Source organism: Martes martes (genome assembly GCF_963455335.1).
Source record: "Martes martes genome assembly, chromosome: 3".
NCBI lineage: Eukaryota > Metazoa > Chordata > Mammalia > Carnivora > Mustelidae > Martes > Martes martes.
The window spans coordinates 83,308,289-83,332,361 of record NC_137890.1 but is presented as its reverse complement, the minus strand read 5'-3'; the positions used below and the strand labels follow the sequence as shown (position 1 = coordinate 83,332,361).

Here is a 24,073-nt window from a genome sequence, read left to right as displayed (position 1 = left end):
AAGTTTTGCTTTCTTTACAGTTTTGGGATTTAGTGTCTTCTAACAAAAAAAAAAAAGAATAAAATAAAATATACCCAGGACCTACTGGCTCACCCTGTTTTGTCCACCTGGAGGATTATATTCTCTCTTTTTTCCCCTTCTTTTGTTTCTTTTTCTTTTCTTTTTTGATTTCTAACCTCTTTGGATTTGTCTAGTGTGTATTGTGCTTGGGTTGTGGTTGATATTTTTGGTCTTGTTCTCTTGTTCATCCATTCTTCTCTGGGCAAAATGCCTAGAAAGAGGAATGTAAAACGAAAGATGCAGAGGTAATATTCGCTGCTACAGATCTAATCGATACGGACATAAATAAAATGTCAGAGGTGGAATTCAGGATAATGGTTATAAATTTATTAGCTGGGTCTTGAAAAAAACATAAAAGACAACAGAAAATCTCTTAGAGCAGAAATAAAATCCATTCACGCTGAAATTAAAAATGGTTTAATTGAGATGCAGTCTGATCTACAAATGGATGCTCTAACAGTTAGAGTAAATGAGGCAGAAGAGTTAAGTGGCATAGAAGACAAGATGATGTAAAGAAAGGAAGCTGAAGAAAAGAGAGAAGAACAACTAAATGGCCCCTGAGGGGAGGCTTTGAGAAATCAGCAAGGCCATCAAGTGAAATAGTATTAAAATTATTGGGATCCCAGATGAAGAAGAGAGAGGGAAAGAAGGTATATTTGAGAAAATCACAGCTGAGAACTTCTTAATCTGGAAAAGAAAACAGGTATTTGTGTCCAAGAGGTAGAGAAAACACCCTTCAAGATCAGTAAAAATGGATCAACATCCTGACATATAATAGTGAAGCTTTCAAACTTTAGAGATGAAGAGATAGTCCTGAGAGAAGCTTGAGGCAAGAGCTCCTTAACCTACAATGGTAGAAACATCAGACTAGCAGCAGACCTAGCCACAGAGATCTGGCAGGCAAGAAAGGGCTGGCGTTATTATTCAGAGTACTAAATGAGAAAAATAAAACAGCCAACAATACTTTATCCACCAAGGCTGCCGTTCAGAATGGAAGGAGAGATAAAGAGCTTCCAGGAGAAACAGAAACTGAAAGAATCTGTGATCACTAAACCAGCCCTGATTAAAGGGGATTCTGTAAGCAAAGAGAAAGCCCCAAAGTAACATACACCAGAAAGAAATAGAGGCAGTCTACAGAAAGAGGAAATTTAGAGGTAATACATTGGCACTAAATTAATATCTTTTAATAGTTATTCTGTAGGCTTAATGCTCCAATCAGAAGAGACAGGATATCAGATTAGATAAAAAAGTAAGATTCATGGATATGGTGAGATTAATTTTAGACCTAAAGATACCTCCATATTGAAAGTGAGGGGCTGGAGAACCATTTATCATGCTAATGGACCTCAAAAGTGAGCTGGGATAACAATCCTCCTGTCAGACAAATTAGATTTTAAAACAAAGATTATAGTAAGGGATGAAGAGGAACACTGTATCATACTTAAAGTGTCTATCCAACCAAAAGATCTAACAGTTACAAATATTTATCCTCCTAACTTGGGAACAGCCAATTACACAAATCAGTTAATAATCAAATTAAAGAAACTCATTGACAGTAATACCAGGACATTTCAACACCTCACTCATAGCAACGGACAGATCATCTAAGCAGAAGATCAGTAAGGAAACAGGGCTTTAAATGACACACTGGACCAGATGGACTTCACAGATAGATAAGGAGCATTTCATCCTATGGCAACAGGATATACATTCTTCTTGAATCCACATGGAACATTCTCCAAAATAGATCACATGTTGGGTCACAAATAAAGTTTCACCTGGTACCAAAAGAATGGGATTACTCCCTGTATGTTTTCAGACTACAACGCTATGAAATTTGAAGTCAACCACAAGAAATTTGGAAGGAACATAAATATGTGGAGGTTAAGGAACATCCCATTAAAGAATGAATGGATCAACCAGGAAGTTAAAGAATTAAAATATACATAGAAGCAAATGAAAATGAAAACACGACAGTCCAAAACCTTTGGGATGCAGCAAGGTGCTCTTAAGAGGGAAGTAATACCAATACAAGCCTTCCTCAAGAAAGAAGGAAAGTCTCCAGTGTACTACCTAACTTTACACCTAAAGAAGCTGGAAAAAGCACAGCAAATAAGATAACAAATAAGATAACACCTAAATCCAGCAAGATGAGAAATAATAAAGATCAGAACAAAAATCAATGATATAGAAATGGGAAAAAAAAAACAAAAACAGAGATCAAAGAAGTTAGGAGCTGGTTCTTTGAAAGGATTGATAAGGGATAAACCCCTAGCCAGATTTATCAAAAAGAAAACAGAAAGGACCCAGATCAATAAAATCATGAATGAAAGAGGAGAGATCATACCAACACCTTGGGTCCCTAATGAGGTCCCAAGTGGTACGGGAAGATTGGAATTATTCTATGTATATTTTTAGACCACAATGGTTTGAAACTTGAACTCAGTCACAAAAGGAAATTTGGAACAAACTCAAACACTTGGAGGTTAAAGAGCATCCTATTAAAGAATGAATGGATCAACCACGAAGTTAAAGAATTTTAAAAATTCATGGAAACAGATGAAAATGAAAACACAACTGTTCAAAAATTTGGGATGCAGCAAAGGCAGTCAGTCCTAAGAGGGAAGTAGTACATAGTAACACAAGCTGTTCTCAAAAAATTTGAAAAGTCTTAAATACACAAGCTAACCTTAACACCTAAAGGAGCTGGAGAAAGAACAGCAAATAAAGCCTAAACCAAGCAGGACAAGGGAAGTAATAAAGACTAGAGTGGAACTCAATGAAATAGAATCCAAAGGAACAGTAGAACAGATCAGTGAAACCAGGAGCTGGTTCTTTGAAAGAATTACTAAGATCAAAAAACCCCTAGCCAGGGGTTTTTTTCTTTTAACAAAAAGAAAAGAGGAGGGATCCAAATTAATAAAATTATGAATGAAAGGAGAGATCATGACCAACACCAAGAAAATACAATTTTAAGAACATACTATGAACAACTATATGGCCAACAAATTAGGCAATCTGGAAGAAATGGATGCATTCCTAGAAACATATAAATTACCAAAACTGAAGCACGAAGAAATAGAAAACCTGAACAGACCCATAACCGGCAAGGAAATTGAGTCAATAATCAAAAATCTGCCAACACATAGAGGAGTCCAGGGCTAAATGGCTTCCCAGGGGACTTCTCCCAAACATTTAAAGAAAAATTGGTACCTGTTTTTCTGAAACTTTACCAAAAATGGAAATGGAAGAAAGTTCCATACTCATTCTGTGAGGCGAGGATTACCTTGATCCTAAAGCAAGGCAAAGACCCCCACTAAAAATTTTAGAAGAATTACAGACCAGTATCCCTGATGAACATGGATGCCATAGTTCTCACCAAGATACTAGCCAATAGGATCCAACATACATGAAATGGATTACTTATCATGACATAGTGGGATTTATTCCTGTGCTGCAGGGGTGGTTCAGCATTTGCAAATCAATTAGTGTAATATACATCACATCAGTAAAAGAAAGAACAAGAACCATATGATCTTTTCAATTGATGGAGAAAAAGCATTTGACAAAATAGAGCATCCTTTCTTGATTAAAGCTCTCCACAGTGTAGGGAAGGGGGGAAGAACATACCTCAATGTCATAAAAGCCATCTATAGAAAGCCTATCGGGAATACCATTTTTAATGGGGAGAAACAGAGCTTTTCCCCTGAGCTCAGGAGCACAAGAGCAATGTCTACTCTCACTGCTGTTGTTCAGTATAATACAGGAAGTCCTAGCCACAGCAGTCAAACAACAAAAAGAAATAAAAAGCATTCAAGTTGGCAAAGAAGTCAAACACTTTTTTCCCAAGACGACATGATACTTTATGTGGGAAACCCAAAGACTCCACCCCCAAGTTGCTAGAACTCATACAGCAATTCAGTAATGTGGCAGAATATAAAAATCAATGCACAGAAATCAGTTGCATTTTTATACACTAACAATGAGACAGAAGAAAGAGAAGTTAAGGAATCAACTCTATTTATAATTGCATCAAAACCCATAAGATACCTAGGAATAAACCTAACCAAAGATATAAATGACATGTACTGAAAAAACTACAGAACACTTATGAAAGAAATTGAGGAAGACAAAGAAATGGAAGAACATGCTAGTGGATTGAAAGAATAAATACTGTTAAAATATCTGTGCTTCCCAGAGCAGTCTCCATATTCAGTGCAATCACTATCAAAATACCGTTGACATTTTTCACAGAGCTGGAACAAATAATCCTAAAATTTGTATGAAACTAGAAAAGACCCTGATAGCCAGAGGAATGTTGAAAAAGAAAACCAAAACTGATGACCTCACAATGCCGGACTTCAAGCTTTATTACAAAGCTGTGATTATGAAGACAGCATGGTACTGTTAGAAAAACAGACACATAGATCGGTGGAATAGAATAGAGAATCCTGAAATGGACCCTCAGTGGATCTTTCACAAGGTCATTGGATCTTTCACGTAGCAGGAAAAAATATGCAGTGGAAAAAGGACAGTCTTTTCAATAACAGGTGCTGGGGAAATTGGACAGCAACATGTTACAAGAATGAACCTGGACCATTTTCTTACACCCTACACAAAGGTAAACTCAAAATTATTGAAAGACCTGAATGTGAGATAAGAATCCATCAAAATCATAGAGGAGAATACAGGCAGCAAGCAACCTATTCAGTCTCGGTTGTAGCACCTTCTTGCTAGACATGTCTCCAAAGGCAAGTGAGACAAAAGCAAAAATAACCTGTTTCATTAAAATAAAAAGCTACTGCACAGCAAAGAAAACGGTTAACAAAACTAAAAGGCAACCTACGGAATGGGAGAAGGTATTTACAAATGACATAATCAGATAATGGGCTAGTATCCAAGATCTATAAATAACTTAACCAGATTCAACTCCCCAAAGAACAAATAATCCAGTTAAGAAATGGACAGAAGACTTGAATCTCCAAAAAAGATATACACATGGCCAACAGACACATAAAAATATGCTCAACATCACTCAAGCCTCAGGGAAATACAGTCAATACCACAACCTTACACCAGTCAGAATGGCTAAAATTAACAAGACAGGAAATGACAAATGGTAAAGATGCAGACAAAGGGCAACCCTTTTATACTGTTAGTAGGATTGCAAGCTGGTACAGTCACTCTGGACTGTATGGAGTGTTCCTCAAGAAATGTTCCATAAAAAAGATTCCTCAAGAAATTAAAAAGACAGCTACCCTATAACTCAGCAATTGCAGTACTAAGTATTTACCCCAAAAATGCAAATGTAGTGATTTGAAGGGGCACCTGTGCACCTCTGTGTTTATAGCAGCAATGTCCACAATAGTGAAACTGTGGAAAGAGCCAAGATGTCCACTGACAGATGGTGAAAGGACGAATATGTGGTATACACACACACACACACACACACACACACACTACACAGTGGAATATTAGTCATCAGAAAGGATGAATACTTATTAAAATTTAATTACATGGATGTGCATGAAACTAGAGCGAAATAAATGAGAGAATGACAGTTATCTTACGGTTTCACTCATATGTGGAATATAAAAAAACAGCACAGAGGATCATAAGGGAAAGGAGGGAAAAGTGAACAGGAAGTCTTCAAAGAAGGACAAAAACTGTGAGAGACTCTGAACTGTAGGAACAAACAGGGTTGCTGGATGGGAAGGTGGGCAGGGGGATGGATAATTGGGTGAGGGGCATTAAGGAGGAACGTTGCTGTGAGCACTGGGTGTTATATGCAACTGATGAATTATTGAACACTTCATCTGAAACTAATGATACACTGTATGTTTGCTAGATAAAGAATGTATGTTTGTTTAGATAAAGAAATAAAACTGGTGCATTTTGGGGCACCTGGGTGGCTCAGTCTGTTAAGCATCTAACTCTTGATTTTGGATCAGGTCATGATATCTAGCCTTGTATTGTTGGCTTCCACCCCTCAGCAGGGAGTGTGCTTGAGATTTTCTCCCCTCTGCCCCTCCTTCCCAATAAATAAATCTTTAAATTCCTGGGAGTCATTCATTGTCTTTCTCTCCCTTAAATTAAAAAAAAAAAAAAATATATATATATATATATATGTGTGTGTGTGTGTGTGTGTGTGTATATATATACACACACATATATATATATGTGTGTGTGTGTGTGTGTGTGTGTATATATATATATATATATAAAAAATTCTAACCACAGACCAATAATGTAAATTTTTACTCAGCTTTTTTTTTTTTTTTTTAAGGTTTATATATTTGAGAGAGAGCCCATGTGTGAGGGCCTGGGGGTGCAGAGGGAGAGTAACTAGAAAATCTCAAGCATACTCCTCAGTGAGCGCAGAACCTAACACAGGGCTTGATCTCAGGACCCTAAGATCATGACCTGAGCCAAAATCAAGAATCAGACACTCAGTTGACTGAGCTACCCAAGGTGCCTCACTTAGCTTGTTTTTTTAAACTTGAGGTATAATCTATGCACAAACACTGATATGTATTAAGTGTTCAGTTAGACAGATTTTGACAGTTTTATATATTCATGTAATCACACCTGAAAGAAAATACCAAGCACTTTGATCATCCCAGATAGCTTTCATTCTGCCCTCTCCAAACCACCCCTCCCATTTCTCCCACCATATGTATATTTGTATGCTTTGTATTGAAAATGAGATCATACAATGTGTGCTCTTATGTGTGTTTGGTGAGTTTTAAAAGTTCAACATGGCTTGAGACTTACTTGTATTTTTTCCTCTTGATACTTAGTATTTTTTATTTGGATATATCATAATTGAACCATTCTTCCTTTTGATGAACACTTGGATTATTTCCCAGTTTTTGTCTATTAAGTTTGGTGAACAGTTTTTTGTAAGTCCTATTGTGGATGTATGTTTTCATTCTTCTAGGGCAGGTATCTGAGCGTGAATTCCTGGGTCATTTGGAAAGTATTTTTCTACCTTTATGAGAAGTTGTACTGTCTGACATTCCCATGAACTAAGTGTGAGTGAGTGAGCACTTGTAATGAATGACAAATAATATCTCAAAAACTTTTATTTTTTGTTTTAATTTGTTATGGGTTTATTTATTTATTTTAGAGGTTGGGGTAGAGGGAGAGGGAGCAAATCGTCAAGCAGACTCCACCTTGAGTGGGGATCCCAAAGCAGACTCAGTCTCACCACCCTGAGATCATGACCTGAGTCAGTCTTGACTTATTTCACTTAACATAATATTCTCTAGGTCTGTCCTATGTTGTCACAAATGACAAGATCTCGTTCTTTTTTATGGCTGAGTAATATTCCACTGTGTGCCTGTGTGTCTGTGTGTGGGGGGATGCATCATATACATAACATCATCTTTATCCATTCTATCATTGGGTACTTGGGTTGCTTCTGTGTCTTGGCTGTTGTAAATAACGGTACAGTAAAAACAGGTGCATATGTATCTTTCCAAAGTAGTGTTTTCATCTTCTTTGGTTAAATACCCAATAGAGGAAGTACTGGATCATGGGGTATATTAGTTTTTAACGTTTTGAGGAATGTTCATATTATTTTCCTGTAGTGGCTGTACCAATTTACATTCCCACCAACAGTTCACCAGGGTTCCCCTTTCTTCACATCCTTGCCAGCACTTGATATTTCTTTTTGATACTAGCCATTCTGACTGGTGTGAGATGAGATCTCATTGTGATTTTGATTTGCATTTCTCTCATGTTGAGTTATGTTGAGCATCTTTTCATACGGCTGTTAGCCATCTGAGATCTTCTTTGGAAAAATGTCTATTCAGGTCTTCTGCCCATTCGTTAACTGGATCGTTTGTTTTTTTGGTGGTGTTTTTTATGTATTTTGAATATTAACACCTTATCAGATTTTTCATTTGCAGATCTTATCTCCCATTTAGTACATTGTCTTTTTGTTTTGTTATGGATTACTTTGCTGTGCAGAAGCTTTTTATTTTTTAATTTTTTTTTAGAGCTAGTGGGTACGGGAGGGAGGGGCAGAGAGAGAGGGAGAAACCAAAGCAGACTCCTTTAGTGTGGAGACTGAAAGTGGGCAGGGGGCTTGATTCCATGACCCTGAGATCATGACTTGGGCAGAAACCAAGAGTCAGACACTCAGTCAGTTGTACCACCCAGGCACCCCTGTGCAGATGCTTTTTAGTTTGATGTAGTTCTAATAGTTTATTTTTGCTTTTGTTTCCCTTGCTTGAGAGATTCATAAATAATGTTGCTAGGGCCATTGTACAAGAGATTATTGCCTCTGTTTTCTTTTAGGACTTTAAAGGTTTCAAGTCTCACATTTAGATCTTTAATCCATTTTATTTTTTGTGCATGGTGTAAGAAAGTGGTCCATTTTCATATTTTTGCATGTAGCGGTCTACTTTTCCCCAGCACCATTCATCAGAAAAAAACCCTGTCTTTTCCCCATGGTATATTCTTGCCTCCTGTGTTAGATTATTAATTGGCCATATTAACGTGGGTTTATTTCTGGGCTCTCTATTCTGTTCCATTGATCTACGTGTCTGTTTTTGTGCCAGTACCGTATTGTCAGCTTTGTATACCTCCAGCTTTGTTCTTCTTTCTCAAGATTGCTTTGCCTATTTGGGGTCTTTTTTGTGGTTCCATAAAAAAGTTTTAGGATTGTGTGTTCTAGTTCTGTGAAAAACGCTATTGGCATTTTTTAAAAAAGATTTTATTTATTTATTAGAGAGTGTGAGAGCATGAGAGGGGAGAAGGTCAGAGGGAGAAGCAGACTCCCCATGGAACTGGGAGCCCAGTGCGGGACTCATTCCCAGGACTCTGGGATCATGACCTGAGCTGAAGGCAGTTGCTTAACCAATTGAGCCACCTAGGCACCCATGCTATTGATATATTGATAGGAATAACGTTGAATCTATTTATTGCTTTTGGTAGTATGGACATTTTAGCGATATTCTTCCAGTTCACGAGTGTGGTGTATCTTTCCATTTGTTTGTGTCGTCTTCAGTTTTTTTGCATCCGTGTGTTCTACAGTTCTCAGAGCACAGGTCTTCCACCTCCTTGGTTAGATGTATTCCTAGGTACCTTATTCTTTTTGGTAAAGTTGCAAATGGGACTGTTTTCTTAATTTCTCTTCTGCTTTGTTACTAGTGTGTAGAAATGCAACAGATTTCTGTATATTCGTGTCCTGCAGTTTTACCTAATTCATTTATTTTATAGTTTTTTGATGGAGTCTTTAGAGTTTTCTATGTATAGTGTCATCTGCAGATAGAGACAGTTTTACTTCCTCCTTAGGATTTTGGGTGACCTGTATTTCTTGTGTGACTGCTGTGACTAGAACTTCCAGTACTCTGTTGAGTAACAGTGGTGAGAGTGGACATCCTTGTCTTGTTCCTGACCTTAGAGGGAAAGCTCTGGGTTTTTCATGGCCATTGGCTTCTTTGTTTCAGGTTACACTCCTGGCACACCTTACAAAGTGTCCTGTTCCCCCACCAGCGGGGCAGTGCCACCATACTCCTCCTCCCCCAACCCCTACCAGACCGCTGTGTACCCTGTGCGAAGTGCCTACCCCCAGCAGAGCCCCTATGCGCAGGTAGGCCTGGGGTGTGCTTTGGGTCTGTTAACGGTGCTCATGGGCACTGTGCATATGGGAAGGGTTGGTTCTCTCTGGGCTCTGATCCATGGGGTGTGCAGCCTTGTGGCAGTTGACTCTCCTCTCCTCCACAGCAAGGCACGTACTACACACAGCCCCTGTATGCAGCACCCCCTCACGTCATCCACCACACCACAGTGGTGCAGCCCAATGGCATGCCAGCGACGGTGTACCCTGCTCCCATCCCTCCACCTAGAGGCAACGGCGTCACCATGGGCATGGTGGCTGGGACCACTATGGCCATGTCAGCAGGTGAGTCCATGACCCTGGGTTGCCTGTTTTATGATGGCCTGAGAGCCGGGGAAAGGGAGAGCTCACTAATTCTTTGAACTTTGGTTTGATTTTTCATGCTTCGAGTTGTATGGAAGGACATTTTCTTAGGAAAGGAACTTTTTCTTTCCCTTCCCTTCATTTCCTCCTCTTCTCCTTTCAGTTGAGAGGAGTCTGGGTTTGGGGTTTAGAGTGATAAGCCAAGAACTAAGTACCTTCCCTGTGGACATGACTGGGTAGTGATCTTTGTATTTGACGGGTGAGCTGAGTTCTTGGCATTAGGGCCAGGGAGTGGCCGGTCCTCCTGAGGAGCATACCAAGCTTGAGCAGAAGGGGGTTACTTTGTGTCTAGGTGGTCTGGCCCTCTTGATACCTCCCTTTAGTCTGTGAATGTTTGTGTTTGCATAAATCTAAGAAAACTAGCTTTGTGTTAACAGATAGAGCAGCTACTTGTAGAAATCCTTTGGCATTGGTCAACTTTATTTCCCAAGGCTTCCCTTGATCAGAAAAATAAATGAGAGAGATGTGAGACTCCTGGGTAGGATGTGCCCATCATCTTGGACTCCGGAGCCCTTGGGGACTTGATGTAATGTCTAGGGTTTAGGTTACCTCCAGTGGGCATATGAGTTATCTATGGCAGGCTGGCCAGGTGCACAGGATGCATTTGATTGCACTGGCTGTTTTTTTGTTTTTGTTTTTTTCAGTGTTCCTTCTCTCTCTCTTTCTTAAACGTCAACATAGGGAGATTGTGCCAGAGAGAAAGGTGTGTGTTTTCTGCCCAGAATCTCCATTGTATATGGGTTTCCCATACTTATCTGTGAAGAGACAGAAACTGCATGTTTGAGGCATGTGGAAGGAGGGATGAAAGGCTGTGGGCTGGTTGTGGGCAGGGAGATGGGAAGTGAAGAGAAGCAAGGTAAGGCTGTTAGGTTGTTAGGTTTTAGGTTCTGCTTATCTACAAATGGGCTCAGAGAGTTTTCTCTAGTTATAAGGGAAATACAATTATATTCATGTATTCAGAAGCTCATGTGGTTTAGTATCTTCCCTCTCTTCAATTTATTACCATTTTAACCATTTTTAACTGTATATAGTATAGTCACGTTTTTGTAAAACAACTTTTTCACCTTGCAAAACTGAAGGTCTGCTCATTAAATAACAACTTCCCTTATTCCCTGTGTCCCCCACCCCAGCCGAGCCTCTGGCCATCACCATTTACTCTGTCGTTTGACTACTCAAGATACCTCATTAAGTGTAGTCCTTTTGGATGTATCTTTTTGTGACTGGCTTATTTTACTTAACATAATGTCCTTAAGGTTGTAACATGTAACAAATTTCCTTCCTTTTTAAGGCAGAATAATGATTTTTTTATTTTGTCAGTTATCATCTGATTTCCAAAAATCATTGAGTATGCTTGTGTGAAGGGGAGACACAAAACCTTCTATAGATATTATCACATGAGCTTGCTGTGTTTGTACAACTTTGAGTTGTGTATGATCAGAGTTCTGACAGCACTCTAGGTCAAGACTACCCCTCTTCCTGTGTACCTCCTTCCTTTCCAAGCAGGCCGGGTCAGAGCTCTCTCGTCAGGCAGCATGGAGCTGTGTGGTGACACAGGCTAGCCATGTGTGTGTCCGGTGCTGCCTGCCACTGAGACAGCTGCTCTTTCTTCCAGGTACCCTGCTGACCGCTCACTCCCCAACTCCTGTTGCCCCCCACCCAGTCACTGTGCCCACGTATCGGGCCCCAGGAACACCCACCTACAGCTACGTGCCCCCTCAGTGGTGATCACCCTGCAAATGTAAGTGACTGGTGAAACCTGTGTCGGTTCTTAACTAAGTGCATTTTTTTCGGTACAGAATGAAAATCTAACATATTTTAAACACTAATGAGAAAAATGCTACCTGTTAATCCAAGAGCAGTGTGGTATTTAAATTTTTGTTCTTACTGGGACTCTATTAAAGTAAAAGGAGGAAGGGAATCATTGAGTACTTGCTGTTTACACTATAGACTTTGTTCCTTTCCTCTTCCATGCTGTAATCTTCCACTGGTTTTTGCAGAAAATAGGATTCTGGTTGTAACTGGAGGTCTCTTCTGAGGTCCACAGGAACCAGGAGCAGTGGCCTCTCCTTGCTGTCCTTTCTGGTCCTAGTGGATTTTGTCTTCCTTGAGTTGAATGAAATACCTCCTTTTTGGAGCAGTGGTGTCAGAGGTACTCTTTGTTGACTGTCTATCTGTCTTTCTCCCCCTGCCAGGTTTGAGGATGGAGCTGTGCAGTCACATCATGGAGGTTCCACAGCTGGTGCTGCAGGCCTCGCGCCTCCAACCTGGACTTTCTTCTTAATGCTCTCTACACTTAGCTAAACACTACTATGGCCCAGCCCAGCAGGTCCCAGCACCATTAGTTTCCAACTAACTCTGTGGGTTGGCAAATCCTGTTTTGTGGGCTGCCTGGCAATTTTTTAGCTAACTGTAATGATAAAAAGGGAGTATTAATCTATTCTGAATCATATCTAGTTGAATGCATGTTTAAAAAAACAAACACAAAAACAAAGCTTGCTCAATCTACCTGCAGTGACTGATGCAAAACCATCATATGCAAAACCCAAAGGAATGGAAAAGCATTTTATAACTTGTATCACTAATGCACTGTTGTAATGTATGCAGAGTCTTAAAGTTATAAGTGTTAAAGTGAATTTCTTCATAGAGTATCTGAAATCCCTTAGATGATGATTCTTCAGCCTTTGGGGTTGAGGTGGGTTGCCAGTTGGTATCATGGACTTTGAGTTTTCAGCCATCTGCTTCTTTCATTCTGACTGCATGGCGTGGGGAGAGAGTTGCAGGGACGGGGAGAGTGCAGGGCAGGCCACCACTGCTTGGGACGCAACCAGCTTACTGGGCATCCCTTTCTTGCCATTTATTCTTGCGGGGCATTGTGGTATGGACATTCTTAAAAATCATCATGAAAGTGTAGAGTTGTGTGGCCAGTATAGTTAGGGGCAAGAGGTGGTCTTCATCAGCAAAGCAATTTTCTCTGCCATCTAAGTTTTTATTACAAGCCTCTTACAGATAGAGATGAGGTTTTCTGTATCTTTACCGGAAACGTCCTATGTACAACTAAATTATTTTCCTGGGATGGAAGATGTGTGAAGGAGAAACAGCCACACTTGGAGAAGGTATTGGCTTCTCTCCTTTATTTAATTTAGGAAACCATTCTTTCCCCCTTCCCTCCAAGAAATGTTTCAGTCCACTGAAAACATATGTAGGCATTGCTGTTCTCACCACCCTCTCCAAGAAGGGCAAAGATTTCAGCCATCTGTTATGAAGAAGGTTGTATATTTAAGGACTATTAAAAGGGAACAAACTTTATTTGAAGTTGTTTCTTGTGGAGAGGCAGGGCTGTGGCTGTGTTTGGGCCTATCCACCTAATGGGGACTTGTCATCCAAAATCATCTGGAGGCTGCTCCTGGAGGTGGGTCTGTGGAGGTGTGAGGGAAGAGCTGGTGCCTCTTTTCTGTGAGCCTAGTCTGCTATGTCTTTTTTAGCTGAGGGCTCTTGGCACAAAGCAGGTATGGACAGCAAAGGGCCAGGCAGCATCAGAATGTATTTGCCTGCCAGGGTTTATTTGGAAATGGTTTTGTGTTTAGAGTCTGAATATTGTACATAAGAAATGAAGAGGATTTTTTTGCCTAAGTGTGCCCAACTTGTATTGATGGGAGTGTGTGTCTGTTCAGAGAGGGGGTGGGAGGGTGAGGGTTTTGTTCCCTTTCAGCAGTCTGTCAGGTGGGGGGTGGGGTATGCTCCTGTTCACCCCATCATTGTTTCAAGTGTTGTGGGCTTTGGTTGGGGAGGGAACCTTGCCCCTCCATCTCTGGCAGCTAGGTCGGGACTCTGGCACTGGTTTGGCATTCGGCCCCATTTGGTGAGTAGGACACCTGACCCCTGAGCCTTTGGTAACCTTATTTTTTTTATAGTGAATACCCCATAATTTTCTTTTTCACATTTTATTTTATAAGAAGTTTAGGAATATTTTTGCATGGATCATTGTAAACAGAAGAGTCCTTATTCCTAATGTCTGTTTAACATAGTGTGCTTACTCTGATAAGTACTTTAAATTGCTTCATTAGCACTTAACCCATGCGTGTTTTTGTGTGTGTGTGTATGTGTGAACCATTTACTTCAGGCACACGATTTGTGTCCACTTCTTCAATTCTTTGTTGGTAATTCCATAGTAGATGGTTTGTAATAAATATCTGATCGTTTCTAAGGGTTGCAGGGGTGAACTGCTCAAGTAGAAGAAAAGCCAGTTTCCCCAGTTTAGGGTAATAGATTAGGAGAAAATACGATTTTAATGTATGCTTTAGAAAAGCCCTAAATATCACAAAATGGGCACGTGCATACACACACACACATGTACACACACACACAAAACTATATGTAAAGGGGTGGAGTCATTTGAATTGAGCAGAAAGATAGAAGTTATAGAGGATGCTTCATTGGGCTTGCTTGATACCTGGCACACACAGGGTGAGCATTTTCACAAGCACTGAATTAAATGGTGTTTTTGAGAGCAAGAAGGGTGCTCTCTTCTTGCCCTCATTTATATCAGCTTCATAAACACTTTCCCCCTTATAGTTTTGGTTTTTTTTAATCTTTTTTCCCTTTTGTGAAGGTGAGTACTTTATCAAATACTTTTACATAATGGAATACATATCTGGAAATGTTTCCCGTTTTGAACTGATAGGGCTTGAGCTATCAAATATGATAATGAAAGGTAGATCTTGTCTAGCAGGTAAGAATCTGGACATATGAATAGTAGCAACGCTATCATAGGTTGTAATTTTAACATTTAATTCCAGTAAAATTAATTAAGGAATAGACTTCTGTTAAAGAGCTGCATAATTTGATATCCCAAGCATAATAATGCAACATTCGGAGAAACTTCACTTTTCTCTTTGTATGTGACATTCCTAATTTGAGAGTCTTTCAGCTGAATTATGGTTCTTTTAGAAGTGGAGATAGGCAAATGAAGGACCTAATTCCTCTAAACATGAACGTCATCATGGGTATTTTAAAAAAAAATTGTTCTACAGCCTCTCTGCTGAGGCTTAGGAGGTCCGTTTTTTTGCTTATGGAAATTTTGTTTGGATCTGGGCCAGGTGACTTGAGTGTTTAGTGATGAGTGTTGGTCCCATCAGTTTGCTGCCTCTGTGAAGTGAGGCCAACATCAGGGCCAGGGCCATTCATAGTGATAGGCACAGAGGCAAGGCGCTTCCAGATCCTTTTATGTCTCATGTTAAATCTTTTCAGAACATTCTTGTTGGTATGGTTATTAGGCCTACCAGTAGCTATTCTGTGAATCTGTTTCTTGAGTGCTATGCAAATGTAGTATTTACAGGACATGAGGGAGGTCTTGAGCCTTGGGCTGGGCACCTGGTTGGTCAGCATCTTGCCCTTCCCACACTGAGCATACAGTGCTTTGCTCCATCTGGTGGCACCATCACTTCTTATAAGGAAAGTACATTCTTAAGACACTTCGGATATACTGCTACCTGGCATATGGGTTTCTGTGAGTGTGCCTGCCAGTCGGTAATGAAAAGGTGGCATACACCAACCACATCAACATTGGGGCCTATGTCCAAAAGGAACTCTAGGCTTCTTCACCAGTTCTTGTAAGCAGTTGGAACAGTGTTTCTCTGACCAGTTGGGCCACCTTCTCTTTCTGGCAGCTAATGACTGGATTCCCTAGTCATTGCCAATCTAATTATTGCCCAAACAGGACAGGATACCTGTCTGACCCATCAGCAGGCTTATGGGCAGTTTTAAGGGTGAATGGCTTGAGGGTGGGGATCAGCTTCTGGTTCTTCTCTGGTGCTTTCTAAGGGTGGGTGGGGTGTCTCTACTGAGGAGTGTGGTTGGCTCAGGGGAAGGGCAGACTGCTTAGCTCTTCTCTCTAGCACATCTCAAATGTTTGTGTGTGTTTTTTCCCTGAGCTCTGTATTACTCACCTGAGCTTTCTGAAGGTGCATCAGACTTTTTTGAATAGACTTGCAGATGACTGCTGCAGAAGAGGGTCTGATCTTTTTGGATAGAAAGTCGCAAAATTGTTCTTACATGTTTCAGAAGATTTGTTTCCTCCCACTTACCATGCAGCACTCCCCCCCCAATTCATTTGAAGAACAGAAAACAATAGGGTAACCTTATCTGAATCCCCAGGACTAAAGTTTACTTACTTGGGACAGGGAGACAGAGGAGAGGCAGGGGTCTGTTCAGGAAGCCTGCAGAAGGCTTCAGGAGACCCGTGCTCCCAGGGTGGATGTGTTAGAGAGGACAGGTGTCTCATCTGGGCCTCCTGAGCCTTGTCACTCTCCCATGGGTCCTGTGCAGACTAGTGGTCAGTAAAATAGTTGGGCTGTGCTGTACTCCTGTCAGGGTTGCTGTGATGGCTGTGATCACAGGTTGCTGTGTTGGAGGAGAGGCCCTAAGGAGCCACATGGGTTGTGACTGACTAGGAAATGGTTCCTTTTTTTTTTTTTTTTTTTTTTTTAATGATTTTTAAATACTGTTTTTTTAGACCGTTCCCTTGGTACTTTTTTTAAGCTTAAGTCAGCTTTGTCTTCCAGTGTTAAAGGCATCCCTCACCTCTGCATTGAACTTATGGTGTCAATCAATACAAAGGAATGGAACATCCATCCTGAGCCAGTTCCATTATGTGTAAATTCATACTATTTTAATTTTTTATGCAATCTGATGAGTAGATGAGCTCAGATTTAAAATTCTTAAAAGCACGTTTATTGTAACAAGAATTGTTATGTATTAATACTGCAGTTTTCAATAAAGATTGACTTGTGTTGCATATTGTGATTTTAATTTTTTTCCCTGCAGGTTTTATCTTGAGGTGGTATGGCCTGGCTGGGAGGCCAAGTTAGGAGTTTCAAGTTAGGAAATCCAGGGTTTGGGGGCAGAGGCTTTGTGGTGCTCAGCCCTGCTGACCTTGTATGGCACCGACATCACAGTGTGTAAAGGTGTGTGGAGGCAGCAGGTCGTGGGGACTGTTGCCCCCGAGAGAAGGGAGGAAAGCTGGCCCTGTTCCTCTTCTCCTGGTCCTGTGGCCTGGGTCCTCCTGGGAGGACACATTCTTATCTCCATTTCACTGAGGAGGATGCTAAGACCTAAGAAAGATTGCAGACTTTCTGTTCCCCAAATTGACATTTGCCAAGTTTAGCTAAACATTGACTCTGGAGCAGCCAGGGAGACTTCCAGGCCCAAATAGGTTGGAGGACCTGAGCCAGCTGTATCCCACACCAGGACAGCTCCCAGGCCACACACTGTCCTCTCAGCTCCTTCTGAGCCTCTGAAGTACTTTCCCTGTCACCTTTGCTTCTGTCCATCAAAACTCTGAGGGCATGGTCTGCATATAAGTGAGCTCCCACCATAGTGGGTGATGCTGGTCTCATCCTTTCTGATGAAGGAAAGGTCCAGGGCAGAGACAGGTATAAGAGGTACAGGAAGGATGGGACACGCAAAGAAGAAAATACACAGACAAAATGGAAAAACAAGGGCTGGCAGCCAAGTTATTTTTCATAAATTTCTTTATGAAATTAAATGTGGTTTCTGGCTTGGAGAAGGTATAGTGCAAGAGTGACTGTACATGCTGCTGAATTCCTGTGGGCCAGAGGGAAAGCTCAGTGTTCCACACCCACAAGGCAGGTCCTGGCTTGTACTTATGGGTGACCTTTCTCAGCGGGATGTGGGCTTCCCTCTAGCTCGCATGCCCATCAGCCTCTGGGTTGGTGGGTCAGTCCTGGATGCTGGGCCACAGAATTCAGTCCTTATGGCTTCTCACGCTCACTTAGGGTAAGGCAATCTTTCTGTGTCGCTAGTAACAATTCTTTTTCCCCATTGTTAGAAAAACAGCACAATCCAAACAAAAAAAAAGTGGGATCAGGTTCTGGAGTCAACCCACAGCTACACGTGGACTGATCACAAACCCTGACAGAAGTATGCAGTGACTATGGTTTTGTTTTCTTTCCACTATAAACACATCACAAGTGAGGAAGGTTGTCCAGCAGCCAGGAGTGTCTAGAGGGGCTAGAAGGCGAAAATGAGTGGTCTCTGGGCCGGACATTTTTGTGCACAGAATTCTGATTACCACCCTCCAGGGATGCAAGTTGCTTGACACCACCAGCTGGGGACTGGGGCCTCAGAGACAGTTGGAGGGCAGAGGGGCACAGAGCCGAACTTTGCAGGGGCTAAAAAGGCAGATGGTCTCCTGCCCAGCGGAAACAGGAGGGATGATCAGATGTCCAGAGAAGAGGATTCAGAACGGCCAGTCCTCTCACCACATTGGCCTGGCTGGTGGCTCTGAGCTGTGGCTCCCAGGAGGCCCCATAGAGGTCCAGAGGGTGGCCGGAGGCTCACTGCTATGGGCCCCTGCCCCTACAGCTGGTGTCTTCAGTGCACCAGTAGTGGGGAAGAATCCATGAATGGGGTGCTGAGCAGTCCCTCACTCAGCCTGTAACTTCCAGTGTGCGTGACCCGCAGAGTAGGCCACATGCGGTGGGCCTCAGGGAGAAAAAGCTGGAGGCCCAGTGGTGAGGCAGGTCCAGACAGTGCTGTCGGATGGGGAGCTGGCTCACTTGCGGAAGGGTGCCAGCCGGCTAATGCTATGCCAGAAGGTGGACGGCTTCCGCTTGGGCTCTGCCAATACCAAGACCTGTTGCTGAGGCAGGCTGGTGGGCAGTACCGGGTGCTTCTGGCGTGCCAGGTAGTAGGGCCGGCTGAGAGCTGAGCAGAAGCAGGGATCATAAGTGCCTAGGGAGCCAGGTGGCACAGGGCATAGCAGCAGCCTCTGTTCAGTAGGGAATAGAATGGGGCCTGTCCCATGCAAGGGAACTTCCTTCCTATGGGGCCCATCACACCCAGTGGCCTGGGCCACCCTCTAGTCTGCAGAGATGGGGTGGGGCCCTGGAGCTCCTCCATGGAAGAGGCTTCATGCCAGGCATTGTTGCCAGGCAACATCTCTGTAGGAATGGGGATATGAGCTCCTTGCCAGGTGACTGTCTAAGGCCTGCAGAAATCCTGCCTGGGGAGGTGTGCTGTCACTAATGCTACTGCTCTGGGGTGCCCAAGGGAATTGAGAGCAAAATCAACTGCACACTGACTGAAGCTTTGTTACCAGTGGCCTCTTAACACCCATCTTCGGGAACAAATACCTGCAAAGGGCAGTGGGCAGCAGAGGGACCTCAGATACTAGCTGGCTTTGCTTTGGGGGATTAGAGAAGAGTTTGATCATGGGTAGGGTCAGGCTGCTATGGGAGGAGTACCATCCACTTACCTTTGGGCTTCCCAGTGGCCTGCTGCTTGCTGGCATTCAGCATGGCTTGCTTTCTCTGCAGCTCGGTGATGGAGAAGCCTGGGAGAGAGGGCCACAAAATAAGACCTCTGCTTACTTTGAGGACTTGGCTGCCGTTCCACCACCCCAGCCAATATTTCTCTTGTCCTGTGCCTCCTGGAACCTGTGGTCCTCTGTGGTCCTGCACCTCCCCACAGGGTCTGGGGTCCCATCAGGCTGCAGATGCTGAGCATCCTGCTCAGCCAGCCTGCCTTGGCCAACCAGGCAGAGGAGATGCACAAGGGCCCTCCCCACATCTTGCCCTATCCCATCTCTCACCCTGACCCAATCCCTGATGTCTCCAACATCTAGTGTCCTTTCTCTCCATTATGGCTTTCCCAGACCAAGATCCAATCAGATCACTCTGAGCCTGATGCTGGAGAGGAGAGGAATGCAGTAGCGGAGGTGCCTTGCTTATGTTGGAGTGGAGAAGTCTTCTCAAAGCCAGTGCCCAAATCCTACTTGAATGGTCCATGCTAGAAAGGGGCCTCACCAGGTTTCTGCAACTGAGCAGAGGGCCCCCACCTTATGAAGTGTGCGTACATATGTGTTTTGGAAGCAAACCCCCAACAGGCCAGGAGACCCATGCACTGGGGCTGAAATGAAGAGGTTCCCTGGAGCCTTGCCAAAACCTGAGGTCCTTGGGCTGTGGAGCATGCTGTCTCACAGTCTCAAGGTTCTCCTGACCTTGCATTCAGAGTTTAGGAGGACTGAGTGGGCCCTCACAGTGGAGCAAGGATGATGGGGTCTCGCACCTGTCTCCTGGTCCAGCTGCACCTGTTCCCTCTCCCTGGCGAAGGCCTTGAGCCAGCGCTGTTTCTGCTCGGACTTCCTGGCACACAGCAGGTGACTCTCTCCTGTAGTGCCGCAGAGCAGCCGGAAGGCATTCTTGACACTCACGTGGAGGTCTCTGTCTTTTCCATCCTCCAGATCCACCACCTCCAGTCCATCCATATCCACTCGGCCCTTATAGTACAGCACATCCCGGCGGAGAAGGTCCTGCCAGAGACTCTGAGCTCTTGGCCTGTTCTGCTTGTCAGGGTCCCTCCCAGGCCTCTGAACCACTCTCCTGATCATGTTTATGCCTCACCCCACACCCTGCAATTGGAAGGGCCAGTGAGATGCTCACCTACTTCCTAAGCAGATGGTGAGCTCATGAGGGCAGAGTGAATGTGGTGTGGCCCACACCTGTGTGCTGAACCCATGATGGAGGAGCCTCGCTCCTTCAGTGAAGTTACTGACTGGCCTGGAGGATCTTTAGGGTACCCATAGTTTCATGGTGAGGCAGTCATGGAAACAATGGCCCACGGCTCATCCCACACGACAGAGAAGAGTACCAGGCCTACCAGGCTGGGCCCAGGGCCAGTGGCCAGGCACTTGGGCCACATGTTGAGAGTAGAAGCTAACAGTGAAGAGGCATTATGAGCAAGGACCCCAGGGCTCAGGGAACTGAGGTTTGCGGGGACAGGAGAGGTGGGTTTAGAAGCAAGTAGGGCCTAAGTCAGGCAAGAGAGTACTAACAACACTGGTTAGACTTTGAGGGCCACTGCTATCTGGCTCCCTCTGCAGAGAATCACCCTCATCCCAGTCCTAGAAGCCTGACCAGGGGAGGGCCTGCTCCACTGAAGTTCCCCAGGAAAAGGAGCCACCTGTGTGTGGCTCCTTTTCTTTGGCAGTTACTCCCAGCCCTCAGCCTCACCCCTCCAGTCCTGCTCTAAATGGCTCATCCAGCAGGGCACAGCAAATCTGGTACCTTCTTGCAGTAGATGAGCTGGTGGTCAAAGAGAAAAAACATCCTCTGCTGGCTCTTAGCTTGTGGCTGGGTAACACGAGTCAGCTCCCCCGAGTAGATGAGTTCTGAGCTCCTGACCAGGAGATCTTCCCCCTGGGAAATGCCAAGGAGAGCTGTGAGCTGAACGCACACAACATTGGAAGCCCTCTCCACTGGGCACTGCCTCCTGCCTCCATCATGGGTTGGGCGGGCTCCCCACTGACAAGTATCAAGCAGCAGGCCACCGAAGGTGGGGTTGCTCTTGAAGCCCAAGGAAGTGGTGGGGGTCGTCGGGGAGGGTGGGGAGTGGAAAGGTTGTCTGACCAACAAGTTGCTTGTCTCTGCAAAATGGGGCCCCGTGGCAGCCAGTGGCATGTGCACTTGAAATATAGCTAATCCCTACTGAGATGTCACGTAAGTAAAGTAACACCAATTTTGAAGACTAAATAAAGAATCTGAAGTATTTCACTAATGATTTTATGTTGAGTACACACTGAAATGATACTTTGGGTATACTGAGTTAAATAAAACATTAATTAAAATTAATTTCACCTGCTTTTTTTTCTGTTTTAAGATGACTACTAGAACATACACAATTACCTATGTGGCTCCCATGATATTTCAATCAGTGCTGAGCTCGAGAATAATTAGACTTGGCTAGAAGTCACCTGTGAACCTTGTCTTTTAGGGGCTAAGGAAGTTTTCTCATCTAAATGTAGTTACTACCTGAAGCCCCATCATCAGACTTCAAACTTTCTGGTTAAGCCCTGCCCCCTTCCCATTTCTCCTGGGAAATGAAAACCACAGCCAGGAGTTTTTGGCAGCTATTTAGTTTGAGATAAGTGAATTCGTATGGGTCCTTGGCCAGGGGTGGGCCTCAGAACCAGCCACTAGGAAAATAAAAAACCCCAAACAAAACAAAGAACACATTGCCCAGCATCCCCACCAGGGATTCTAAGTCCCTATTTTCTGGGTGGGGCCCAATAATCTGTATCTTCATAACATTTTATGGCTAATGGGTGGAGGTGAGATGACAGGAAGACCTCCGGAGGACGGGAATGTCCCCATGAGTTCAGGACTCCGGCTGCTTTAGAAGGCAAGACTGGCAGATACAAGGGGTATGTGTAAGCCAGAAGAATGGAACCAGAAGGCTCTGACCCATGGAAATCAGTTTTTGGTTATGCTGTGGCAAGCCTGAACCCTTCTGTTGGGAGGAGTCCCAACAGTTACTAAAAGTTGGGGCTGGCCTGTCCTGCTGGGCTGGCCAGCTGCACCAGGAACGACATCCTATCTCACACATGCCCTACACTCTTGACCAGGAAAGGGGCCACCAGGCCTGCAGCTCAGTGCTTGGGTGGGTTGGCCTGGGCAGAGGACTAGCTTTCTTACCACTAGTTCTTGTTCGCCAGCTCCCAAGACCATGGATCCCTGCTACAGCTCCTTCCTAGATTTTTCAGGGGCAGAGCCCCATGGTATTTTCTGGGGTGTGGGACCCTCACCTCCCAGTCCTCTATGGAGCTCTGCCACTGGGCAATCTTGTCGATGTTTTCAAGCCTTCGTTTCCGTTCATTGATGAGCTGGGCCACATTCTTCATGGCACGTAAGGCTGCTTCCACGTCCTTGAAATCCCTGGGGCAGAAGTGAGATGGAAGAAGGCTGCACTACGGAGAGCAGAGAGGGCCCCTTGTGGAGCTGCTTCCCTCCAGGGCTCTGCTCTTGACCAGTTCTTCACTTGTCAATGCACACCTGGCCAGGCAGCAGAACTAAATATCCCATTTTCGTCCTCTTTCCTCACTACAAGGACAGCATGTGACAGCAGGGACTGTTTTACCGTGGGCTGTCAGCTTGTGCCTGTAACTGTGCACACACTACCAGGACTCAACTAACCGGCTGACCTGGGGCAGGAAGAGCCTCAAGCAGCCTTCCCAGCGGCCTCCTACCTGTGCTGGGGGGGTGTGTATTTGAGCAGCTCTGCCAGCTGCAGAGGGTACTTGCAGATCTTCTGCACTGGTGTCAGCAGGAAGCCATCCAGTGAGATGTCTATCATCTTCTGCAGCAGCCGGCAGGCCTCAAAGAAGTACACGTACTTGCTGAGCTTGGTGAGCCGGGACAGCTCCACACAGGCATTGGGGTGGTTGTTGCAGTACTCTGAGTAGATCTGGAAGTCTGCTTGCTGTGGGGCACAGCTGGAGGTTAGGATGGTGACCCTCTGTCCCTCAGGCCACCCAGCCAACTCAGGCACAGCATCAGGAGGGAGCCTCTGCACTTCCTTCAGGAACTGGGTTTACAGGGCTCAGGCTTTATCTACCTACTTTACTGGGCACAAACTATGTGGAATTAGGCTCAGGGATGTGAGCAATCTGAAAACTGAGGCATATGTGTGCCCTGTCGCCACCCAGCTTTCTCAGCAGGGCCCTCAAGCAGACATTCTGACTCTATGTCTGGTTTTTTGGATGAAATCAGTGATGCTAATAAGGAAGCATTATCAAGGCCAAAAACCAGAGAGAGAGGAGAGGAGAGAGGGGGAGGGACAGGCAGAAAGAGAGGGAGAGAAGGAGTGAAGGAGAGGGAAAGGGAAAGACGGGGAGAGGGAGGGAGAGGTGAAAGAGATTATGAGAGATTAAATGGATGTCAGGGTCTATGGCTATGTCCCCTGGATTGTATTCATCCTCAGCGCAGTGTCTTGCTTCTCCTTCACAAAGCTCTGGCTTCATATCTGAAAGACAGACACTGCCACTTTGTTCAACATAATGTGACAGTTACATCCATATTGTGTGTGTATCGTACAAGACTCACTGTGCCTTTTTTTTTTTTTTAGTTTCATCTATGTAGAGCCAGAGAAAGATGGGATGCCCTATAGTGACTAGGACTTCATGGACTTAGATGGGATAGGAGAGTAACAGCAGTTGGCTGACTGGTG

The 24,073-nt window shown here is 44.0% G+C and overlaps 2 protein-coding genes across 2 annotated transcripts in view; one reads left to right on the top strand and one right to left on the bottom strand.

Moving 5' to 3' along the window:
• Positions 1-13,356, top strand: part of FAM168B (family with sequence similarity 168 member B) — a 43,898-nt gene extending 30,542 nt beyond the window's left edge. The window contains exons 4-7 of the mRNA XM_080798414.1: positions 9,519-9,661; positions 9,796-9,973; positions 11,664-11,789; positions 12,244-13,356. Coding sequence (XP_080654540.1) covers positions 9,519-9,661; positions 9,796-9,973; positions 11,664-11,776 — 434 coding nt within the window. The 3' untranslated portion in view covers positions 11,777-11,789; positions 12,244-13,356. The remainder of the gene's footprint in view (positions 1-9,518; positions 9,662-9,795; positions 9,974-11,663; positions 11,790-12,243) is intronic.
• A 3,147-nt stretch (positions 13,357-16,503) lies between these two features.
• ARHGEF4 (Rho guanine nucleotide exchange factor 4) overlaps positions 16,504-24,073 on the bottom strand; it is a gene marked incomplete at its 5' end in the record, with an annotated part of 91,099 nt that continues 83,529 nt past the window's right edge. The window contains 6 exons of the mRNA XM_080798735.1: positions 16,504-18,775; positions 19,326-19,403; positions 20,138-20,381; positions 21,136-21,267; positions 22,653-22,782; positions 23,094-23,326. Coding sequence (XP_080654861.1) covers positions 18,624-18,775; positions 19,326-19,403; positions 20,138-20,381; positions 21,136-21,267; positions 22,653-22,782; positions 23,094-23,326 — 969 coding nt within the window. The 3' untranslated portion in view covers positions 16,504-18,623. The remainder of the gene's footprint in view (positions 18,776-19,325; positions 19,404-20,137; positions 20,382-21,135; positions 21,268-22,652; positions 22,783-23,093; positions 23,327-24,073) is intronic.